The sequence below is a fragment of the Macrobrachium rosenbergii genome, chromosome 23, assembly GCF_040412425.1.
Source record: "Macrobrachium rosenbergii isolate ZJJX-2024 chromosome 23, ASM4041242v1, whole genome shotgun sequence".
NCBI lineage: Eukaryota > Metazoa > Arthropoda > Malacostraca > Decapoda > Palaemonidae > Macrobrachium > Macrobrachium rosenbergii.
Genome location: NC_089763.1, coordinates 59297124 through 59324051, shown reverse-complemented (window position 1 = coordinate 59324051; position 26928 = coordinate 59297124). Strand labels below are relative to the sequence as shown.

General features: G+C 37.9%; 1 protein-coding gene across 4 annotated transcripts in view; it reads right to left on the bottom strand.

The window, feature by feature from the left end:
• The window catches only part of LOC136851640 (uncharacterized), a 172251-nt gene that overhangs the window by 65997 nt on the left and 79326 nt on the right, over nucleotides 1-26928 (bottom strand). For all 4 annotated transcript variants that reach the window (XM_067126040.1, XM_067126041.1, XM_067126039.1 and 1 more), the window contains 3 exons: nucleotides 10325-10857; nucleotides 6676-7344; nucleotides 1474-4895 (listed from right to left, as the gene is read on the bottom strand). In XM_067126040.1, coding sequence (XP_066982141.1) covers nucleotides 1474-4895; nucleotides 6676-7344; nucleotides 10325-10722 — 4489 coding nt within the window. In that variant the 5' untranslated portion in view covers nucleotides 10723-10857. The remainder of the gene's footprint in view (nucleotides 1-1473; nucleotides 4896-6675; nucleotides 7345-10324; nucleotides 10858-26928) is intronic.

The following is a 26928-nucleotide window of genomic DNA, read 5'->3' as shown; positions in this document are numbered from 1 at the left end:
TTTAGAGGATAAGAAGAAAGGAAGGGTAGTTTCTACTTACATCAGATCCAATCATATTAATAATATTGATAATGAAAGACTCCGGAAGCCTGAATCCAAAGGAAAGTGTCTCTCTCAACATCTGCAGATTCCTGGCAAACACCGTAAATATGCAACGCGTTCTGAGAGAGAGAGAGAGAGAGAGAGAGAGAGAGAGAGAGAGAGAGAGAGAGAGAGAGAGATGCATCAAATGAACGCTTCTAACATAGTACGGGAAAGAGAAAAGGCGAAGGCCTGAGTGTCACATTGTGGTCTCTCTTTTCCCACCTTAATCTCCCTTCCCTCCTTCATTACGAGGCAAAGGAGGCCTTTGTCAATCAGATAATCAGTACGCCGTCGCGAATAAGGAGCAAAGTTTATCTCATTTAGTCTGACAGAAGTTGCAATGTGTGAGCCCTGAAGACCTTACAAAATGAGGCAAATTTATTCTCTTTCTCTCTCAATATAACATTATGCAGAGATTGCTAAGAAAATTAAAATCTCCGAGATTATACCAAAGATTTTATGAAAGCGACGCCATGAAAAAAAAGCACTACCAAAAAGAAATTTCGACAGATGTTCTCCCATAAAGTCACGCACAAACAAATAAAACGCTTCCACAGATCATTACGATCACGATTAAAGGCAGCCAAGTTCGTTTTCGTCCAGATAGTTCTTGATATTACCAAACTATCATCCTCAAGAATATATCCTTAAGAAGATAATAAATGAATTTCTCCCCTTAAAGTGACATGAAATCGAAATGGACGCCAAGAAAGAAGTGAGATACGCTCTCCGTAAAAATAGGCCTACCTCTAAATAACAAGCGTTAAATCTCCCAGGTAAAAGCCAGGTGCATAATATACGAGGTTGCGGAGCGTCTTCCTCTTCACGACTGGCTTCACTTAAGCTGTAACTATGAGGTCTTAAACTAAGGAAAACAAATAAAGAGGAAATATGAAGGAGAGAGAGACGTTGTTCAGTATCCTTCACCCATTTTCTCTTAAAAAACATATTCACATCGATGACTTCCACCGACCAAAAAGGGCAAAATCAATACTGCAGACTTTCGGCTCTTCCGTAGATAGGCCACCTAGACCAAGGCTTATTTATGTAACGAGAAAAAATTCATACGAAAAACGGGAGGGGAAAATATGACGCATACATCCACACATACCCATGAAAAATCATAAACGGAACAACCTTTATAGTTTAGTAAGGAAATGGAAATTGTAAAGAAGATTAAAATCTACAGAAAATACTCGTATTAAACATCAAGTAGGCGATCACTAAAATAACTATATATATAATATAAATATATATATATATATATATATATATATATATATATATATATATATATATATATATATATATATATATATATATATATATATATAGAGAGAGAGAGAGAGAGAGAGAGAGAGAGAGAGAGAGAGAGAGAGAGAGACTTACCGTATTTCTGAAGGTAGCCTTCGTAATTGCGGTTTCGAACGGGCACGGCAGCACCTTCTAGGATAGCATGCGAAGGAGCCGGGGACTTGTGTATGGATGCCCATCCTCCACCACCGTCGTCTTCGACGTCAACATCATCATCAGATATCGCATCTAGCTGATGTTCTTCATCTGCTGGGTTCGGCCAGTTAATTCCCTTTGCCTCCGGTCGAAGCCTCCTTGTTGTCGACTCTTCCCGTGATGGATGAGCTCCTCTTTGGCCAGCGGCTTCCTTCAACGAGATAGTTGAAGCCAGGACCCTTGTTCCTGGATAATCTTCCTCGAGATGAGAGTTTGAGCCGACCTTTCGACCTGCCAGGGACTGTGCAGAAGACGTATGACCTCCTGACCTCGCGGAAACGGGTGGTAAAAAATTACGGAGATTAACTCCGTCAGTTTCGACGGTGCCAATTGGGACGTCTGACCTCGTAATGCTTATTCCTCCTTTGAAACCAAGTCCTGGCCCGTAGGCTGCCTCTTGCGAATTTATGGTATCCTTGAATTCCATTTCGTTTGGGACGGCTGCATGTCGGTTAAAAGGATTAACTTTATGCTTCTGTTTCCGGCGGGAGTATTCTCTGTAATCCAGTACCCTTTCGCCCCAATGGTGACTCGACAACAAAGAAGTTCCGTAGGAATTGTCGGATGATTGATACGGTGATGATGATCGTGTATCGACGGGCTGAAAGGAGGAGGAGGAGGAGGAGGAGGAGGAGGAGGAGGAGGAGGAGGAGGAGGAGGAGGAGGAGGAGGAGGCGGGAGCTAGTGTTATTGGGCTGGTGGGATTTGCCCCGAAGGTCATGTGAGAGGAGGAGAGCGGTGATGACGATAATAATGGTGAGGCCCTGTGCGAGGATTCGACTGCACCACGCAACAGAGACAAAGGGGGGGAGCGTTGAGCTGCCGAGAGAGGATTTGGGTGGATGTCTGGAAACTGAGACGCCGATGCCCTGGACATGGATATTTTATCACCGTCGCCTCCAAATAAATATTCATCTACCGTTTTCTTCCCGATTCCTCTCTTCGCCCTTTGACGATCATTTCTTGTCCTTGAACTGATTGCTTCCACATCATGAGACACAAGAGGCGCTTCAAACTCTTGTGTTAGCGATGGAAGGAGGAAGGCAGGGCGGACTAGATCAAGGCTTTCCCCAACTGCAGCCCGGTCATCCCCTTCCTCTTGCAGGTCTGTTGCGGTGGCACTGGCAGTAATGCTACGGGAGGAGGAGGAGGAGGAGGAGGAGGAGGAGGAGGAGGAAGACACTGGCAGGTTAGCTGTGTCACGCTTATGACTGGCACCGCTTGGGTTCATCAGTGGCACATTCCCCCGACCGGATGCCATGCTAGACATACCACTTTCTTCATCTTCTCTGGCGTCATCTTCCATCCGGCTGTCAGTGTCATCGTTATTCGGAGCTTTCAAATCATAGAGAGAGATCATGTGAACCTTCTCTCCAACGTGTTCGTACCCCATTTCCTCTTCCCATTCGCCATTTACCCATTTTTTTGTACCGGATTTCATCGTTTTCTCAATTCCAATCGCTGGTAAGCCTATCTCTCCTTCACCACCAACACTTAAATGTTTTCCCACCTCAATAAGTTCACCTTTTTTACCTTCGGTGGTAGACACGTGATTTTGTTCTTTACCCCGATTGAGAAGTAGCTTAACTTCTTTTTTCTCTTTTGCTTCTGTTACGAAAAATGACGACGACACAGACTCTGCCTGTGTATGCAGAGCTGGCAATAAGCGATGCAGGTCTTGGTGAGAAACCGCAGGTAATGACAAAGACGTTGATGAAGCCTGCGATGGTGAAACCTTGCGGTTCAACGCTTTTTGTTGCTGTTGTTCCAAGCCGTCAGGTCGCTGCTGTCGGTCCGTGTCTCGATCATCGACTTCTTCCTTTTCTTCTTTCATGAAATGACGGTCTACCTGGGCGCTCTCAGCGGCCGTGACACCTGTTTTTCTTAGAGTATCATAATTGGTGCCCTGGCGGTTTTCCTTCAGTGACATTGAGGGCGTGTCGCCGACATCCTTTACGTAATCATTCAGCTTAGCTGACTTAGCATCATTCCTGGTACTTCCCAGTAGTGGGTTGGGACTCTGGCTCCTATCGTCATCTACTTCCGGTCGCTGATCTCTGTCATACTTGATTGCTGAAGATTCCATGGCCAGATATTTTTGTTTCAAGTGACCGTCATTTATTTTGTGACTGGCAATCTTATCATCGACTTTTTTATCCCTTTTTCCTTTCACCTTTTGTCTTTTTCTTTCTCCAGAAATACCTGTAGTCAAATACGTGTGTCCCCGACCCAGCCCATCAGAGTATGGCCGAGTTGCTTCTTCGTCGCTTTTCCCTGCACGAGAGACGACATCAGGGGCTTCTTCACGAGCATCTCCCGGGGCAGAGGCTGAAGAGAAGTTAATTGTGTGGCCCTCTGTCAAGGTTTGACCCGGATTCCCATCCACGCGATGCCTTGTGAGAGAAGTGTGGGGATGGTCACGATTGTTGTCATCACCACCACCGCCTTTAGCTGGACGTGCCCAACCATCACTCCGCCTCGTGCCGCTGCCATTGTTTTCGGGGGGATCCCCTGCATCTTGTATCCCGCTCCCTTTTCCCGCTTCCCTCACTTCCGCTGAAAGATGCAGTGCCCTCCGAGCAGAACCAATCGCTTCCTGAAGGTGTTTTTTGTCAACGTCATTCGTGTGGCCCCCTCGAGCAGGAACAGAAGCGACTGAAGGCGACATTCTAACAACCATTTCCGGGTCAACTGTTGATCGAATGTTGTCACTCCGCCGGACGCGGTTTCTGGGACCCACGACAGGACGTCCAACAGAAGCATCACCCTTTTTTCTCAGCAATTTCTTCCGAGCTGCCAAACGATACTCCCCAGATTCCTGGTAGATCTGCCAAGCCTTGCTGACCAGATCTGGAGTAACGGAAACCCCTAGACTCTCTAAATCCCGCCCGAGGATATAGTGGTCACCAATCAATGCTTCCATTTCTCCCTCGTCCGTGACCTTTTTCTTCTCATCTCTGAATGTTCCTTCCGTGCGGGGCAAGAGGTCCTTCTTAGGATCGTGTGAGACCCTCAAATAATCCTTAGCTCTGTCCAAAAAGATGGGTTGTGTTTGATGACCCCGAAGAGCTGTATCATTCTCCTCCTCCCCCTCCTTCCTCGCTAAGTTCTCCTCAAGTTCTATCTTCTTTCTCAAGTAGGCACCGCTCTCCATGGGCGAACGAATGATCACCATAAGATTCCAGCTGTACTGAAGGGCGTCCAGGTCGTCCTGAGAACATCCGTCGCAGGTGCTCTCGAAAACCATCCTGCTGGAAGATCCGTAGGGAGACTGAGACCCCAAGTGGCTCTTGATCCCTATGCTGTCAACGAGAAAAAACGAATTGTTTTAGAAGCTGGAAATTAGTTAGGCGCCTCAGTACAGTAATTTAGCCTTAGATTTGCATTCAAAAACGTCCACGTTATCATAAATAGAAAACTGAAAAGGAATTGAATAATCTACGTTTACTTAAACCATCAACAGTTTAGGAATAATGCTTATTTCATGTTTAAATTTCACGAATAATGCTTGTTTATATACCAATCAAATTTGACTTTAAACTTTAGGCACCATGTCGACCGCATAAAAAAATTCCAATACTGGGCAAAAACGTCAACAAATTAATAAATTTCAAATAATCATATAATATAAAAAGTTTTACACATATCAAAGAAATTACAAAGAACTTTTCTGATCAAGTCTTTCAGTGCCTATTCCGCACTGAAGCACCTCGGATCACTCCGATTCCATTTCTCTTAAAATTCTTCCTATTTCATAAAGAATTTATAGTCTGAAATTCCGTTTCTCATACATACGTATACACATACACAGACATGTGTGTGTGTGTGTGTATATATATATATATATATATATATATATATATATATATATATATATATATATATATATATATATAAATACACATATATACCCACAATTAACCCATAAATATCGAAGTCGCTTACTTATAAAAAACAACATGAAAGGAATTACTGTATATATGACAAGTCCTACACTAATTCCCTTTGAGGGTAAGTTATTCACAAGGAAAATCCAATAAATATTGATGTATTGTGTACTCATATATGAAAGTATAAAAATATCATGTGTAATGTTGCCAAAGTGTCACACACAAACACAATATAATATATATATATATATATATATATATATATATATATATATATATATATATATATATATATATATATATATATATATATATATATAGTCAAGTTCATAACTACTATCAAGTCACATAAACATATAAACATTCATTCTAAAAGATTAGAGATAATGATGGTCAATAACAGGCTGATAGGGCTGACAACGAACTGAGGAGAGAGAGAGAGAGAGAGAGAGAGAGAGAGAGAGAGAGAGAGAGAGAGAGAGAGCATGCTTTCGCTTTCTTACACCCTGTTCCTCCCCCGACCCCAACCTCAATTACAGTTGAAACGAGGCAATTTTTTTCTCTTCGTCTGGCCCCATTACACGAAACTGGAAACAATTAGTTTGTTGCTACCAAAGAAATATTGCCCTTGCAGTGCCAGTTTACCCTCCCCTCTTTAACGTTGTGTTGCAAAAGAGAGAGAGATTCTTCTATATAAAAAGTCAATATTATGATCCAATAAGATATATCGTTTCAAAGAACGACGCTATAAAACTTATCACGAAAATAAGATGAATCAAGTTATGAAAACCTGTAATTATGAAACAACAATCAATCCAAAAACATCATTAACCTCCATGATTTTCTTTCTGCAGTTATTTCCGTCAAAGACTGCAATGTCTAACATAATAATGGCATTCATTATGTACGTTCCAAAATGCCTATATGAATCTAATTTTTAAAGAACCACGCTTTCATAATGCTGTTTTGGGGAAGGTGTTTCTTAAGTAATTATTTCTTTTGAAAGCGAATGTTCACTCGTATGGAAACAAGTCTGAAAACAGTTATACACAAAGTTTATGCTGACAACGGCTTATTAATCATTTCAGATCAAAATGAATGGACGGGTTACGAAATTCAATATCTTGCCTCATCATAATAAAAGTATCAACTTTAATGATTAGGTACTTTAAAAAGGCAGCCAGGAACTTACTTGTCAACAGGGTCATCCTCGACAACAACCAGCTGCTCATCCACGACGGCTCTTAGTCGATGGGAACAAACCACTTTGAATAAATACTTTTTGGGGGATCCTCTGAGTAAAGAGGCCGGGAAGGTGATCGTCTCAATGTAACGCCATCTATTCTTTAGGAAGTCTGGTGCCTTCCTTACCCTTCTGCCCTCTTCTCCTTTGCCTGCAGGAGACGAAAAGGATGATTCGGTAGAGTAAGGCGAGCGTCCGTTTCTTCCACGCTCAACATGACTCACTGCAGCAGCAAGGGGAGGAACGCCGCTTCTGCCTCTTCTCCCATAGGAAGTGGCCCTATCGTCAGCACCATGACGACTCTTCTCTACAAGAGAGGGAAGACTTCCCGCAGCGAAGTTCTTCGGGTTGAGAGGGACGCCATGTTTGTGGTAGGTGTTTCCATGTGCGATCTTCCACAGATGATGGAGCTGGGCAAGAGAGTCATCGGCCAGATGCGAACTGGAGGTGAAGTTGTTCCAAGGATCAGGGTCAGCGAAGCACGGCTCGCCACTGCTGTAAAGGACGTGGCAGCCCCAACTAACTGAGTAATTCGGAGAGGGAGACGTCACCTCCACCTGCAGAGTGATGTTGCTCGAAGGACTCACATGCTTCTCTGTGCCATCGATGAAGCTCACCCTTTCAGAGAAAAAGAAACATTTACATATTACTTACATGCACATTACTATAAATTATACATGTGGGCATAAATAAACATCACAAGCTCTCTCTCTCTCTCTCTCTCTCTCTCTCTCTCTCTCTCTCTCTCTCTATATGTGTTTTATATATATATATATATATATATATATATATATATATATATATATATATATATATATATATATATATATATATATATATATATATATATATATATATATATACATATATATATATATATATATATATATATATATATATATATATATATATACATATATATATATATATATATATATATATATATATATATATATATATATATATAGATATATACATATATGTATATATAGATATAACGCTCACAGCACACCAGCTCTATCCCTAAATATTTTCCTTACAGTTAGAAACTCAACAGTGTAGGTTTCTTTGCTTTTAATGTTTGCTTGACAATTCGGATTTCAGTACCAAAGGCTACTCTGAACAAGCCCGTTGTGACCGAGTTCGCCTTTATGGTGAGCAATTACAAGGAATTTATGTGCCTATACAGATCAGTATAAGGAGCAGTTTTTCGCTTCCCTTTATTTTTAAACAGGGGATGTTCGATTACGTAAATCTGAATATGAACAAAATAAAAATCAGTATCTATAATTCAAACATTACTAGAGACACCAAATATACCAACTTAATTAGCTACTATATCAGTCATTACATGCTGAAAAAAACGGAATGCATTTCTAAATAGATAAAGCTATAAACAGTAAGTACTTCTCTGATAAAAGCAGTAATAATTTCCATGCCTTCAACCTCTGTTCTACATGGAAAGCTAAAATTGTGATTCACAAACCAAAGCGCAATATTAAAATTCGTTCAGACAAGAAGCGCTTTTTATATGTAAACATTTACCAATTTGCAAATAAACTTTTTTCATAAAATATACTTAGAACAGCGCAAGTAGGCCTACGCAATGGTTAAGTCATAAATATAACTACAGAAATTTTCCAGACTTACTGAAACATATCTCAAAATTAATGTTACTATACTGTACGTACATACAAATTATATATATATATATATATATATATATATATATATATATATATATATATATATATATATATATATATATAGATATATATATAGATAGATATATAGATAGATAGAATAAAATATAGATAGATATATAGATATATATATATATATATATATATATATATATATATATATATATATATATATGTATGTATGTATATATGTGTGTGTGTGTGTGCGTATCAAAATTTGGCTGTTTACCCAAAGAGGATGTGGCTTCTGAGAAAAAATGTTACGATCGCTGCTGTATCACAGACGAACCATAAGTGCAGCAAGCTCCCACAACATAGGAAGATTCATACATCCACATATGGTTTATTAACAGCCTCTCGGATCCTACACACACACACACACACAGCACCATCCACTTCTAACTTGGCAATCACTTCCTGGACGTGCCCATTCCACTTGCTCTGTCTCATACAATTTATTTCATAAAACTACTAACTTGTACACACTTTTCACAATCCTAACGTTTCCATATTTTCACATGAACAAGCCGTCCCGAAATCTGATTTGTCCTTTCACATAGGATGACCCCTCTACAGATTATACTTACCTCTACAATTCTCAACTTCTCAATTCTTGTAACACCATATAAACGAAATGTAAACAATTAATCTCAACTGTTTCAACCTTCTCTCACCTACAGTATAATCAACACCCATGCTACACTTCTATAGAGGAAAAGTGGGCTCGAGTGTTGCCTACCTGCCTGTGCTCCAATCACAAAATTTTAGACAGTGAAGAGCTTCCCAATCTATTGCTCATACCCCGATACCTTTCTGCTCATGATGTGCCATATATTCTCCCAAATACCCACACAAATCAATCACTGCCATGTTCCCTCAACTATACTGTAATAACACTCACTGCGTCAACTTCCTGGTCTCAGTGTCTCCTCACAACCGTATGCTTTCTCACGTTTACTTTTCGTCACTCTCTAGTAAACACTTCATCTTATCACATTCCAATTCTTCTCTCAAACCTTTGCACCTACGTCTACCTTCTTTTTCAAGACAAGTCACCCCATCCATAAAAATAACAAACGGTCATGAAACAACAAAACCCGGCTTCCGACAACTTTTACACCATATCATCCACTCTCCTTTATACAATTCTAACATATACCCTTTCCACTGCCTCTCTCAATTCTACCACAAGCTTTTCCGACTACGGTTGAATAAAAACCTCCATTATCTAAACCCATACTCTTCTTCCCCTTCAATCTACCCGTTACCTGCCTTACTTTCTCTTTCAAAATACCACTGTAACACTTCTTCAGATGTACTAAGTAATGCTACGCCCCAGTAATTCTTACATTCTCTTCCATTACCTAGACTTCTAAAAAAAGGAAAAATTAGTCTGCTCGTCCATTTCTGTCATTTATCCACACATACCTTCCCATCACACTTTCACCACTACAATGCACCAGCTCACTTGTGGCACATTCTTTAACCTCTTGACTGGCTCCATTAAATCCGTAACATTCACTTCCATGAAAATTCTCACGCTTACACTAGCCCTTTCCAGTCTTGTGAGAGTCAGTTCCGCCTGCCTTCTAAGTTATCCTCTCATGCGTATGTATGTATGTATGTATGTATGTATGTATGTATGTATGTATGTATGTATGTATGTATGTATGTATGTATGTGTCTGTCTGCCCTGTACGTATAATGGTGCTAAGTTTTACTCTGCTCCTGCTGAAATTGCTTGGCAAGCAAAGTTGTCTGCCCTTATTTTACAACACAGCATATGAAGTTTATATACATCCAAAATTCCCGCTTATTCATAAAAAAATCCATAAGTGAAAAAAAAAAAAAATCCATGAGCGACCTGATCAAAAGGGAACACAAACGGCATTTACCTGAGTCGAATTGCAACCACGTCAAAGGTAGTATTATATGAGGCCCTGACAATGGTTCCTTCCTCCTCGATGGTGAACTGGGCTGTGTAAGAGCCATCTCGCAGGATTCCAAGGACGTTCGCCGTTGACAAGGAACTGGGTAAAGTTCCCTCTTTGTAGAGAATCCACGGCTGAGGAGGAGGAGGAGGAGGAGGTGGTGGAGGAGGAGAAGAAAAGTGTCTCCCCTGAGGAGGAGGAGGGGGAGGAGGAGGAGGAGGAGAAGATGAAAAGTGTCTCCCCTGATGATGACGAAGTATGATGGAGGGTATGCCGAGGGGGAGGACGTCGAATAAGAAAGGCCACAGACTGTCCCAGTTGTTGTCATAAAAAGGATGAATAAGAAGGGTGGGACTCTCCATATTTGGTCCGTGGTTCTGCAAGACCTCGGCTCCATCCTTGTCGAAGAGCCTCCACTTGTAAGACGGAGGGAGACTCGTCAGTCGGCAGTCACGCTCGATGTCAGGTTCGAGCAGGATCTCCTCGTTGCGGTCAAACTGAAAAGAAAAAAAACAACGAAAACCGTTAAAGAGTGACACATAAAACTAAGAAACGATTTCTTTTCTGTTTTTTAGGGCGAAATATGTGCAATGATTTCATACAGCCTTTGTATTTATCAGATCACAAATTAGATTTGTTATGTCACAAACATGAGCTCTTTATATATATATATATATATATATATATATATATATATATATATATATATATATATATATATATATATATATATATATATTCATATATATAATGTATACAAATGTATCTATCTATCTATCTATCTATCTATATATATATATATATACAAATATATATATATATATATATATCTATCTATATATATATATATACTATATATATATATATATATATATATATATATATATATATATATATATATCCTAGCTGACCAACCGAACGCTGCCCGGGAAGACTCTAAATGGCAACCGATAAATCTCTCTCTCTCTCTCTCTCTCTCTCTCTCTCTCTCTCTCTCTCTCTCTCTCTCTCTCTCTCTCTCTCTCCTGCTAAGATAGTTGCTTTTGACATTTTATATTTCACCCCTTCTCACCAACCCCCTTCCTATCGGGACTGAACTTGGACTTAAGGGAATCGGGAATACTACCATTCGTCTTAGCAACCTCGAAAACTATGCATTAGAGACACTAATATCTGTCGTTTTCGGTTATTTTTTACATGTCACCCACTTCCCACCCCCGCCCCCTTTGGTTCCAATGATGTCTTAACCGCCCCCGGCCCCCAACAGTATTCTTTTCCAGATAGAAAGTCATATGTATACCAAAATGAGGCATGATAAATGCGTAGTGTTTATTTAGTTACTAGAACCAGCCCCGTTTCAACGAAGCCCTTCCCACCCCCACCCCCAATGGTGCTGGTGATGTTTTAAGCCACCCCCCACAACAGTATTCTTTTCTAGATAGTAAGTCATTTGTTCATATATATACCAAGTTTGGTTGAAATTGATCAATGCATTTTCAGTTATGCTGGAAGATACACAGGCATATACATACACACATATGTACATACATACATCCATTTATATATATATATATATATATATATATATATATATATATATATATATATATATATATATATACAGTATATATATATATATATTATATATATGTGAGAGAGAGAGAGAGAGAGAGAGAGAGAGAGAGAGAGAGAGAGAGAGAGAGAGAGAGAGAGAGAGCACGCCATTTGCAACCATGTGGCTTCAATCGTTATCAGAAGAGGTTGCTGACGCCATGATGTTAGTTCTGATTGTGGTATGCACGATGATGAGCCGGATCTTGAGTAGAGTTGTCTGGATTATTGAATGACCGGCAGCATCGTATCTTGGTTCACTTGGAATGAACCTACACTAGTTGATTTGTGGTAGTCGATATAAGCACAGAGAGACAACCGGAATTTGGAGTCTCTGATACAAATGATGAAGCACAAGCTCTGACTTGGTTATGATATAACGTATATAGTTGTGGCAGAGTTTTACCAGGATTCGAAGGACCAACCACCATCTTGAACGGATGAGATTAAAAGTTTAGAGTAGTCTTTCCTGATTTTATAAATGTTCTATATGTCCTTTGCATCGCTGTCTCTAACGAAAATTTTTCTCAGTAGTCATGCCGATAATTCTATGATAGGTTCGCCAGGAGAGAGAGAGAGAGAGAGGTATTATCGGCTGTAAGATCTGACGAGGTTTGAGACTGGAAGACAAGGAATACGTTATTGTTGCAAGTCATGCTCCCTTAGGGAGGAAGGAGCATTGTATGTACCCGGGGCATTCGAAAAACAGAATAAAACATAATTAAACAACACACAAATTACTTGCACACACACAAACATACACACAAATGCATACATACTTGCATGCAAATACCGATATATATATATATATATATATATATATATATATATATATATATATATATATATATATATATATATATATATATATATATATATATATATATATATATGTATATATATATATATATATATATATATATATATATATGTATATATATATATATATATATATATATATATATATATGTATGTATGTATGTATGTATGTATGTATATACTGTATGTATGTATACAATAAGCATGTACGTATAGATGTAATGTATGTATGCGTGTGTATTCTGTATTTTATCCTGTCTGAAAACTAAACCAAGTGCTAGTAAAAAAATCATTCCAATGAAGCAATCATGACAAGCTGTATGTAAGAATTCTTTTCTTCCAACACACTGCAAACAAAATCATTACAGATGTTACCAGAAAATACAGAGGTGTTTTGATATGGACTGGCTTCGGGAGAGGGAGAGCGAGAGACCAAAAAAAAAACTGTATTTTATCCTGTCTCAAACAGCTTTGAAAAATTGCAAAACTAAACCAAGTGCTAGCTGTTAAAAATCATCTTCAATGAAGCAATCGTTTGTTGAAGGGTCTCTCTCCTCTTCTCCTGTATCGGTATGGACATAATTCTCTACAATAAGTTTAGAAAATCTTTCGTTAATCATTATTACACTGCATAATATTCAAAATCTGGTGACTCAAATGACAGATGTTGCAGAAAATAACAGAGGAATAAAATCTTTTTGATATGGACAACAAAATTGCATCGTTGCAACAGAGAGAGAGAGAGAGAGAGAGAGAGAGAGAGAGAGAGAGAGAGAGAGAGAGATTGAGAGAGAGAGAGACCCATGACGTAGAGGCAATAAAAAAAGCCTGGGTTGTAAGGCTAACTTTATTGACTATTTGTTGATTAGCGCTTTCCTGTTTTCTTCTTCCAGTAAGGAAAAAAGGACCAGTGATCAGGTTCAAACAGCCGACAGTAGAAAATTGCAACAAAAGAAAACTTGTTTTCTCGACTGTTGGTCGCTACTTCGCATAACTGTTAGTCGAAAACGTATCGTTCAGAAGAATGATTTTATAACATTTATCAGAGGGTGTTTGCCCACACACAAAAAAGGGTCTCTCTCCTCTGACTCCTGTAAATCGGTATGGACATTTGTTGAATTTTCTGTTTTTAAGTTTAGTGAAATCAAATCTTTCGTTATTATCATTATTACTATAAAAAATAATCAACAGGTACATAATAAATTATGAGCATATTCACCAATATTCATCACATCGTCTCTGGTGACTCAAATGACGATGAAACATTACGAGGCAATAAGGAATCAAGCCTGGGTTGGAAACACCAAGATTGACTTTATTTGTTGAATAAAATGTTTTTTAACCAGTACTAAATACAAAACCCCAAAGAAATAAACATAAGAAGCATCAACAAAATTGCATCGTTGCAACCGTTCAGAAGAATGATTTTATAAATATTAGCAGAGGGTGTTTGCCCCACACACAAAAACACACACAGAGAGAGAGAGAGAGAGAGAGAGAGAGAGAGAGAGAGAGAGAGAGAGAGAGAGAGAGAGAGAGATGTACGAGGCAATAAGGAATGACAAGCCTGGGTTGTAAATTTGGAGGCCCCTAACTTTATTGACTATTTGTTGATGTAGCGCTTTCCTGTTTTTTCTTCTTCCAGTATGAAATCAAGGGACCAGTGATCAGGTTCCGATTTTACAGCCGAATTGCAGGACAAAAGACCTTTCCTAACTTGTTTTCTCGACTGTTGGTCGCTACTTCGCATAACTGGAAGTTACATAGCCAGGAAAACGTACCGTTCAGAAGAATGATTTTATAAATATTAGCAGAGGGTGTTTGCCCACACACAAAAACACACACACTCACAGAGAGAGAGAGAGAGAGAGAGAGAGAGAGAGAGAGAGAGAGAGAGAGAGAGAGAGAGAGAGAGAGAGAGAGACCCATGACGTACGAGGCAATAAGGAATGACAAGCCTGGGTTGTAAATTACTTGGCCAGGCCCCTAACTTTATTGACTATTTGTTGATGTAGCGCTTTCCTGTTTTTCTTCTTCCAGTATTCGTGAAATCAAAGGGACCAGTGATCAGGTTCCGATTTTACAGCCGACAGTAGAAAATGTGCAGGACAAAAGACCTTTCCTAACTTGTTTTCTCGACTGTTGGTCGCTACTTCGCATAACTGGAAGTTACATAGCCAGGAAAACGTACCGTTCAGAAGAATGATTTTATAAATATTAGCAGAGGGTATGTTTGCCCACACACAAATACACACACACACTCACAGAGAGAGAGAGAGAGAGAGAGAGAGAGAGAGAGAGAGAGGCAAAAACGGGGGATGCATAACTTTAGAATTTGTTGGAGCGGGTGATTTTCTTCTTGTATTTTGAAATCAGGAGCAGTGATTAGGTTTGATTTTACAACGACAGAAAAGCATGAAGAATGAGCTTTCCTAACTTGTTTTCTCGACTGTTGGCACGCAACAAGAACTAGCGAAAACGTTCGTTCAGAAGAATGATTTTTAAATATTAGCGTTATGTATCTAGCCAGAATATGAAAGTCAGAGAGAGAGAGAGAGAGATGCATGGAGAAGGGAGGGGTGATTTACGATGGGTTTTCAGAGAGAGACGACACAAAAGAGAAGAGAGCCCTAAGAGCAACAAGAGAGTTCTCAGGAGAGTTAGAGAGAGAGAGAGAGAAGGGTTCCAGTATAAGATTATTTTGAGTTTAATAGCAATTCCCTCTTACCGGGATTAACGTTACTGAAGTTGACCCAAGCTTTTATTTTTTTTCAAATTAACACAAGCCAGGTCACAACTATCACAAGAGAGCATATCTCTAAAGCCCCTTTGCTCTACAAACGACACTAATAATAATAATAATAATAATAATAATAATAATAATAATAATAATAATATTTCTCAATGACTTGGCAGCAACTGCCAATAAGTGATGCAAGGCTGCCCACCGCAATGACCACAAAAACCAGCCGAGGGGCCGACCACAACTGACGACCACTGGCACCCATCTAACCGCAGCTATTAACGACACTTAGTAACTATCGCTAATCATCCAAGAAGGACAAAAACCACGAGTCACTATGAAATGCAGACAACGATAGGTCTCCAATGCAGCAGGCCTATGTCAGGTATCGCCCTGTACGAACGAACCAACAAATCTAAATTGTCGAAATACACGTTGATTTACCTTACACACACACACACACACACACATATATGCGTGTGTATGTGTTGGTAAAATTTTATCTTTGTTTGCTGCATTATTCAATGTGTGCATAATTCAGCAGTTTCCCCATAATCCACAATCTTTGGTCACTTAATGCCATTAATCAAAAACTAGCTAAAAGATGTCCCAGGCAACTATCGCCCGATTGTAATCAATCACTACAAACCACATCAAATAGCCTATACTTGAGTCTGTTCTTTCATTGGGTTTTTCCCTTTTATACAGACTTCAGACAAACACGTTCAGATTTACAGTTAACCACTAAACAGACGCCTTCGTCTACATCCTGACGAAAGAATTGCTGACCTATTACCTGTCATCAGTCTCTCCTGTTTTCCTGTATCTTGTTATTGTGAAAAAGTATTTGAAGGAAACTCAATTTGAATCTTCAAAGACGTTGTACATCTTTATATATAAAACAGGTGTATTATATTACCAATTGCCTACAGAGCAATTCTGTGTCAAATGGGTAACGTAATGCCATAAACTTCGGCTCCTTAAACGGACTCTCACCCTCTCTCAGTATTCAATTAATACGTACACAGATGCCCCAAATGTTACAACTGAATTCCCTCCCGATCCGATGCACTATCAATAGAATAACATTAAATAACCTCTGTTAGGCCGCTGATATAGTTCAAATCTGTGCATCAGTGCAAGGACTCCAGCGACTGACTAATCGATACCTACTGTTGAGATGCAGATGAATTTCACATAATATACAACGCAACCAAGACCCAGCGTATGTCGCTGCTGCCTACATCGCTCAAACACATTGAAGAACGACAAATTTTACTGGGAATCATCAGCTAGAAATCATAGATGAATATCCTATATGGGGCGCAGTATCTCTGACGACCGAAAAGACACGGCCGACATACATCACAGGCGACGTTCGCTGTGTTCGACTGGCAACATGAGGCACATCTGCCTTCTTCTGTCTGCGAGAAACCAAGGTGCTGCTCGTCCTCTCCTACTGCTACGGCGTCTGTGGCAGCTGCCTTTGGGCATTTCTACCCGGGAGACCATGAGACTTATTGCTCTTGTTCATAATGATATTCTGAGGGTCCTTACTATCACACCTCGCTATCATTCAGCTACGCAGATGCTCAACGAAAACCTTCTGGGTAATTTAAAAATTAATGTTAGGACAGACATGCCCAATCTGATTACCCGACTCAGGAATATCAGCAATCCGTAACACCTTGAACAGTGAGGCAGGAAGACAAAGTGTGGGGAAGAAGGCTAATGAGACGATGTAAAACTGTTGTATAATTTTGTATACTTCTTAATTTTATGTAAACATGTTTGTTACCCGTTTTACCAAATCTCGATTTTTCAAAATTCTACTCGTTTCAGCCTTTAGAAATGACGCAAGACGAACGTTGAAACATGAGGAGCTAATAAAAACAAAAACTAAAATTTTAGGGCCGTTCTTCGCCTTGTCAGGTCACAAGATAATATCCAGTTATATTATACAATCATTTGTTCCTTGCACTGAAATTCACCTCATTGTTAAATTATGCTATTCGTTTCTCAGTTCAATCTATTTATTTTAGAAACATTTACCTGTCAATTCCTATCTAACTATGGTCTCACACTAAAAAAATTGGAATTATTATTATTATTCTTATTATTATTATTATTGTTGTTGTTGTTGTTGATGTTGTTGGTTTCAACAATATCACAGTGAAACTATATAGGCAATTTACATGCTTTTATTGCTTTGTATCTGCCTTGTGGATCTTTGTAAATAGTCTTCGGCTAAAATAAAGATTACATTCATACACACACATATATATATATATATACATACTGTATATACACAGTATTTATATTATTCATATCTATACATACATATAGATAGATAAATATGGATATATGTGCATATAACAAAAACTAAAATGTTTATATAATAAATATATAGATATTTCCTGTTATACTATTCAATCATTTGTTCACACACTGAAATTCATCACATTGTTAATATTATTATTATATTTATATAGTTCACTCTTCCTTTTAAAAATTTATATTATATATAACTATGGTCTCAAGGGGAAAAATTATTATTATTATTATTATTATTATTATTATTATTATTATATTATTGTTGTTACATGTTGTTGTTATGTTGTTGTTGTTGTTGTTGTTGTTGTTGTTGTTGTTGTTGTTTCAACAATATCACAGTGAAATTTAGGTGTGTGTGTGTGTGTTTATTGCTTTGTATCTGCCTTGTGGATATTTTTATTATTATTCAGAAAATAAAGATTACATTTATACACACATAGCCCACAAGGGCCACATGATATAAAGTATTCAATTCCCAAAGAATATGGTGCATATTAGATAAATAGAGATAAGTGCATATATATTATAAAAGTTTAAAAAATTAATAAATGGATAAAATGTTTTAAAATATAGAAAATAGTATTAGGTATAATATAATACATCTTATGTATGTACACACACATATAATATAGTAATGTATGTCTATATAATTTATTATTTTTATCATTATTCAGAAGATATATTCATATAAACAAGTATATATACAGGCCATGACTGAAAATATATCCAAAATAGTATGGTGCTCATTATAAAGAAGAGATCTCATTATTAAAAAAATTAATAGATGGATAAAATGTTTTTAAAATGCAAGAATAGCATTAGGTAGTAATGCAATGCATATTATAGATATATATAAATACTGCATATATATGTATACATACACGCATGCATATACATATATATATATATATATATATATATATACTGTATATATATATATATATATATATATATATATATATATATATATATATATATATATATATATATATATATATTATTATTATTATTATATATTATTATTATATATTATTATTCCACTCAGTGCCGCCCTGTACGAGTACAAAATGCGGAAGCACTAAAAACAAAAGTGAAATGACATTTATAGCTATAAGAAGCTCAATACCAATAACAAGCGTGGCCTACACACCGATATACTCAGAGAAAATTCAATGGATTTATCTATAACTTGTCAAGAGTAATAACAAAGTAGAGTCAGTAGCAAGGCTACAGCAATAATAGAATAATACCAACAGTGACAACAAAATTTATTTATCTCAAAAGTAATAGAAAGTCATCACGAAAGGCTTCTGAAGCCAGTGCACAAAGGTAACGGTGAGAAGAGAAGACACCCTCCTGGAATAGCATAACATAATTAGCGAGTACTGTAGCACCTCTAAAGGGAACCGCCCGCCCAATCTTTCACGTAAGAAAGAAATCTCTGCGGTTCGGCATTTGCTTGATGACACAATGATCCCTTGAAATAAATCATTTCACAAAGAAAGGCGCGAATGAATACTAACATTCATCATATTTACGATGATCTTTAGTGAACGAACATTAGCATTAATATAGTGACAACGAACTTATGGATTTGAATGCTCACAACCAAAGCTGAATATTACACCCGTCACAGACCATTTACCATGAATGCTGGTGAGTTTCTATTTTGTTCGTGCCATAACGAGAACTCCTTCATTATTTCTGTAGACGAAGGTACAATATTCATGTTTCTCCTCCTAGAGGACTTCGTGTTAATTGACCGCAAGATGATGCAATCACTGCATGACGCTCGCTTAAGTACAACACCAATAAAAAGAGCAAAAAATAGTTAAAAGGAAATGTAAGCGGGGGGTGGGGGGTGCAGAAGGAAGTACTAGGACACGAAATGTTGTACAAAAAAAACGACAATCGGATGAGAGGGCTCCCCAATCCCCGTCCCACTGCACTTTCTCCCCAACACGCACGCAAGCGCGCGCACACACACACACGGAATCTTGACACATCACAAAAATTTAAGAGGACTAAGAGCTATTGGCCATGGTTACATGAAACAGCAAAAAGAACAGATGTGGGACGTCTATGTGATAAGACAAAAAACCCACAAAAGATCAAATTTTACTCAGATTATTTCAAATCGAAGATCAGTGCACGAAAACTAGTCCGAGTAAATATACTGATCCACAGGAGAGAGAGAGAGAGAGAGAGAGAGAGAGAGAGAGAGAGAGAGAGAGAGAGAGAGAGACTTAAATTTAAAAAAAGGAAACTTGCGCGGTAGCAGAAAGAGAAGCAGAGCATTACAGAATGAAGCTGCACTGACAAGGGTCCCATGACTGCACACGTCGTCCCTCTGTCCAGGACCTGATTCAGGTCTTCATTTGTCTGTTACTTTCTCTGCCATTGCAGCTCAAATGAAAGCGCCTTAACTGCCGAAATAAACGTATCTTGCTTAAGCAAAACTGTCTCTCTCTCTCTCTCATATATATATATATATATATATATATATATATATATATATATATATATATATATATATATATATATATGTGTGTGTACATATATATATAGCCTATATATATGTATATATACATATATATGTATGTATATTTATATGTATGCATGTATGTATGCACGTATGTATACGCAAACAATTCATCTCACAGCTTCTACATTTTTCATTCACTCAAATTCCAAATAAACTTATCACTTTCATAAAACATAATTGACAATATATGAATGATATATATATACATACACACACAAACACACACACACACACACATATATATATATATATATATATATATATATATATATATATATATATATATATATATATATATATATATATATACTGTATATATATATACTAGCTTACCAACGCTACCAGGAAGAACTTTGAAGAACTCAGAAAAATTTTCCTTCATCCCTTTGAATTGTTTTGTCGTGCAAAAATACTTTTCTTTCCTTTGATTAATAATTCTGTCTTGAATTCATTACTTTAAATAAACATGATATATACATACATATATCCTGGCACTTATCTGATTACAATGGGGGGAGAGAGAGAGAGAGAGAGAGAGAGAGAGAGAGAGAGAGAGAGAGAGAGAGAGAGAGAGAGAGAGAGACTTTCAGTGGCAAACATTCTCGGGTTTTTTCTAGTATGACTTGGTGTTTAACCCAATTCATAAAGGGAATTTACTTGCAATAGTTAAAAACCTCATAGATAAATTCCGCTCCAGATTGTTGAGTGATGCTGAGAGAGAGAGAGAGAGAGAGAGAGAGAGAGAGAGAGAGAGAGAGAGAGAGAGAGAGAGAGAACGTTTGGTAGGGTCCGTTCAAAAATTGCGTAACATTTTTTATTTTTGGTAATTTTTGAACCCCGCTCCCCCCTTGTCACGCCTCATAACACAGCTAGCAGCCCCCCTTTTTTTTAACGCAACAATATATTAAAGTCTAGCCTAATACACCTGGAAATTATCACCTTTAGGTTTCCTCAATACTTTTATGTTATGATATTAAAGAATCACAGATAAACTTTAAATGAAAATGTTCACTTAAGCCATGTTTAGAAGGGGATTTATTTAATTTGTGATATTTCTCTAAGTCATATTTATGCATAAAGTAGAGAATGTCGGAGCTCAGAAAAGGGATGAGTTTGTGACATTATTCTATGTCGTGTAATGCATATAGCAGAAAATGTTGAAGTACAAACGAGGGTGGAGTTTGTGATATTTTTTAAACATATAATTATACAAAAAAAAAAAAATTAAATACTATATTCTCAATGTTACTAAAATATAATAAAAGTCTATTGCAGAATCTTTACTAGCTCTCTTTTGTTCCTCTACATTTGAATCTTTTCAAAAGAAACACAGGAAAAAATCTGAAAATGTTATGTAACTTATGGCTGCACCCCTCTACCCCCACTGTCACACTCATGACACTTCACCATAGCCCCCTACCCCCTAAGGCGTTACGAATTTTTGAACGACCCCGTAGAGGTAGTATGGTGAAGTTGGTGTACGTGGTGGTGGTATTGCCTAACTACACGATAATTAATTCCAGACCTCATTGAAACCGACTTTTTAAGGAATACATCACCGTAACGTCACGAAGCTGTCGCTACAGTGAATTCCGAAGGTATAAACGAAGAAGAAACGAACGAATTAATGAGGAAATTCGCATTTGAACGAATAAAACAAAAAAGGAAACACCGTACATGTTGACGTCGGTCTTAGCCAACAGCTACTTAAGATACAGTGTCCGTTGGCTAAAGAAATATTAAATTAGTTTCAATATAAATCGAAGGGCGAGGACGAGCCCCAAAGCATCTTCTAATTTAAATTTTTTTATTGTGCTGCAGTCGTAATCTGAAAACAACGTTTCAAAGAAAATTTCGTTCATTTTCAAGTCCTGAAAATATAAAATGTCACAAAGTTATTAATGAGTATACGTATATAAAACATTTGCAGTAATAATCGAAAACTTTATAAAAAAACTAATATTAAAACTTCAAAGGGAATATGGACGAGTCCACATTTAGAGGTGGTTTTAATTTTCTTATATACAGAGATTCTGCTAATCTAACATCATTTTCAACTACACCTCTAAATATGATATTAAACTGTTATCACAACTGTAATTTTAGACACCGTAAAAGGAGCTGCAACTGTTCGGTTTCCCGTCCGTGTAGTCTGCTAATACGCATGTGTGGATGGTGATGGATTTGTTTCGTCTCGTCGATAAATTATTTCTTGACCTCCAAAGTTGTGCCCATAATCACGAAGCATTTTTTTTTTTGTGGATTAAGTAGTTAGATATGATGATGGTAAATACCACAGGGTACTTAAGAACTGACTAGCCGAAATAAGACTGGCATACGCGTGCACGCACGCGTACACACACACACACACACACACACACACACACACACACACACACACACACTCTCTCTCCCCCATAAATATATGCACACACACACACACATATATGTGTGTGTGTGTGTGTGTGTGTGAGCCTCACAAGTACACTCAACGGGCATTAGATGGAAGAGAACATCCATCTAGCGGCATTGTTTTGCCGTGAGTCACACCGGACTTACGAAGACCTGAGCAGAGATGACGTCAAGGTGTCTCTTTTGGTAGGATCAAGTCCTGAGGTCCACACCTGGGCTCCTAATCCTTTTCGCAACTTACCAGCTTAGGGCAAGGGCTTGTGCTGGCATGAGCCACTTTAATGCCAAACCATTCATCAACGATGCCAAGACTGTATACGATGGTAGGCTAATAATCACCGCAACTATCAATATAGCGTCAATATTTTCACAAGACACTGCAGACTGCTGTTCAAATTAACCAACAAAGAAGAAAATCCGAGCAAGGCATTGCATACGGTTCATTTAATCACGGCAAATATTTTCCAATCAGCAGTTACACAAAATAATTCTAATTACACTAAAGAAGTCGATATTCACAATCTTCAATACCTAACATAAATAACACGGATTTATGACAACATAACTGCAATGACAATGATAACAAAAACAAATACTAATAGTCCCTTACGTCGTTCACCATCACTATATTCCTGCTCTAAAAGCGCCGTCACGGGCTGAAGATGATAATAATGATAGCAATGATGAATTTCCGTTGTTTCTATTCACTAACTAAAACAATGACGTCTTTGTAATAGTACTTATCAGGGTGCTGAAACAGAAACAACACAGCAGAGCAGCAACTGCACTCACTGTCTTTAAATTCATAATCAAGTCATCCATTTTAGTGGTGGAGGGGAGGGCTGCAAAATGACAACATTATCAACACGGAATAATACACCTCGATAGATAACCTCCCTCTTGTAACTAAACGTTCTCTCCTTAAATTACCATTTGCATATTACTAATATCACTCAGGATGCAATGAACTATAAGAAACCGTATAAGCTTGAAAGGTAACGCAGAGAGAGAGAGAGAGAGAGAGAGAGAGAGAGAGAGAGAGAGAGAGAGAGAGAGAGAGAGAGAAGTTGGCATTTAGAGTGAAATCGTATAAACCTAGAGTAGGGGAATTGGCTATCATCAAAGGCCAATGTCCCACAGCACTGGTGAAGCCCCAACATGGCCATCTAACACACCCACACCAACAGCACACACCCCTTCTTTCTCCGTTCCGTTTTCAAACCTACAACGGAAAGGGGACTGTGTGTGTGTGTGTGTGTGTGTGTGTGTGTGTTTCAAAAGCCTTTGATCTCCATGGGAGAGGTTAACCCCTCTTTCCAAGAACTTCTCATAGCAGCACCAAATCTCCATTCTCCTACACTACCATAAAACGAGAAAGCGGACATTTCTCTCTCTCTCTCTCTCTCTCTCTCTCTCCAGTATCAATAAATTCCTTTTATCAAGCATCAGAACTCTGAACATTATTATCATTACCAATGGACAAAGTATTCTCGAAAAAATCTACCGTTAATTTCCAATTCAAATGTTTTAGAGGAAAAAAGCCAATGCAATGCAGCCTTTAAATAAAAGGCAGTCACACTTTCAGTACCTGAAATCTTCCTTCCTCTTGCTGTTGTTGCTGTAACGCTGTGCGCCAGTTTTCTAGGCAGTTATGGATGTTTCTACTCGGAGTTGTTGAAGAGATGCTGCGACACTATTTTTAAGAGCACTGCACCATTCTTTTTTTCGGAACCATTTCTCAAATTCCTCAGATTTATGCATTTATTTAACTGTTTCCTGAGGCAGCTTCATTTTGTTTGTTATTTTCGCATATATTTTATTTATCTTTCCTTCGCTCTTTTTCCGTTTTTTTTATAATGGGGTTGCATTCATTTAGTGATCTTCATCACGTTCCATAGAACTGCAATTATTATTATTATTATTATTATTATTATTATTATTATTATTATTATTATTATTATAATCACAGTAGAAATCAATGACTTTATATATTATTCCCACAAAACACTGAGGGTGGCTGCACTTACGAATAATAAAATAATTTGTTTCCCTCCCTAGGAATAAAAAATATATTATTTCTTATATCACTTACAAACCATACATACCTTCTGGTCAGTCAATAACCCACAACCCGGTTTTATTTTTCGTGAATGATCTATTCTCATAAATAAATCCGTCCGTTACCCCACGTACCAAACTTGTTTTTATTTTCTCAGGAACTCCCTTACACCCAACGAAAAATTGTAAGTTGCTTAACCTTATTGCCGGTCCCCTCATCTTGTATGGTATTGCTCATTTTCCTTCAACTTTCCATGAAATGCGAATCCTAAAGCTGCCAAGACCTGTTAAAAAATTAATCAAGGAAATGTTGACAGTTTTACTTACGTTTTCGTGCGACAAAGCTTCTAATTTGACCGCTAAGAATAAAACTGAAATGTCAGGAAGGGCCAAACTCCAAAACCCAACCTTCCTTACCTAGCCTTACTCGCAAGGGAGAATTCAAACCAATAACCTGACGCAAAAATCCCTAGCAAGGTTTAAGTAAGTTTTAGCGAACTATGGTCAGCTGCCATTGGAGCTCTAATACCGACCGACCTGCGCTATAAAGATACTTTCCCAATTCAAGAATACACAATTAACAATTTCGAGTACCTCAGCGAATTTTATTTTTGCAGATTTGCTGCAAAAATTGTCAGAATCTTGAAAAATATGTATATGCAAGAAAACTATGGTCAAAAGGATGATCAGCCAATCATATTTCAAAGCATGGTCCTAATCATCTCAAACGAGGAAAGTTTTGCTAACTTCCAAAGAAGGGTGTCTATAAGTAAATGGTAAAACCCGAACCTTGGGACGCACCTCGTTCTTTTGTCTGAAGAGATCATATCAAACTGCCGCCTGCGAAAAATAATCAAAATTATTAAGCCCTTGAACTTCTTCGTGTGTGTGTGTGCGTGGGTGAATATGGAAGTAAACTAATGCGCTTTCTGATAGTAAATTTTTGCTGCTTCAGCTATAAGCCCAAAATATAAGTTTCAAACGGGACGGGATACGATGAAAATACAGAAGCATTTTCAAGTTGAAACAATCAACACAGGTGACAAAAAGCCTGGAGTTATTCACCCAACTTGGCCCACCAAGATGGCGGGGGAAATATTCAACAGATTGTTGAAGAACTTGCAATGTAGCGCTCAATCAATATGAAGGTTCTGGGCAAAATAAGAACGATTAACGTGATGTATAAAATGTCTCCTCTACAAGAGATGTAAAGACTATTCGTAAACATCCGTCAAGATAAACGAAATACTTGTAATTTCCACAAAATCACCGGTCTCATACTTGTTAACAGAGGCAATTTTGTTGTTCGTGGTATTTCACATCACGCACTTCCTGCCCATCCCGAAAGGAGGCGGGGATATAGACAGGATGGAGAGGAAGGGAGAGATGCTGCCTGATAAAAACTCACTCCATGAAATGACACATTACGACAACATTATCAAGTAAACCGACTGAAATTTTTCATAACCATGATTTTATACACGCTGGTTCGCTTTATGTGAACTCTTTCTTGATGACTGCCCCAAGGAATTTTTTCATACTAAATCAACTGCTTTCTGTCCCCGCCCTCTCTCTCTCTCTCTCTCTCTCTCTCTCTCTCTCTCTCTCTCTCTCTCTCTCTCTCTGTACCATTCACATTGCAATTCTGACCAGATCTGGCAACTCGTACCCAATACGAAGTCCGATCTGATATAATTGTTTTCAATAGCCAATAAGAAAAATAACATAATCTCCACAGGTTAGAGGTAATACACCAACTCTCCTCGTACACAAGGCGGGAAAACGCAATGGGAGTACAAACCAACTATTCCACATCAATCACAGTTCTGGAAATGTAAATCAAAATTAATTAGTGTCCTTGAAATATGTGAAACAAAACAATTAGCATTAAAGACACTGTAAGATGTGTGTTTGCATTTTTCTGACGACAGTATTGCAGATTTACTTTATCTGTGGCCACTTTAAATCTTGTTACTAAATGTAACATATCCTGCCTATTACCAAGCATTTCAATTTGTAAGAAATCGTGCACCCTTTTCATGTACT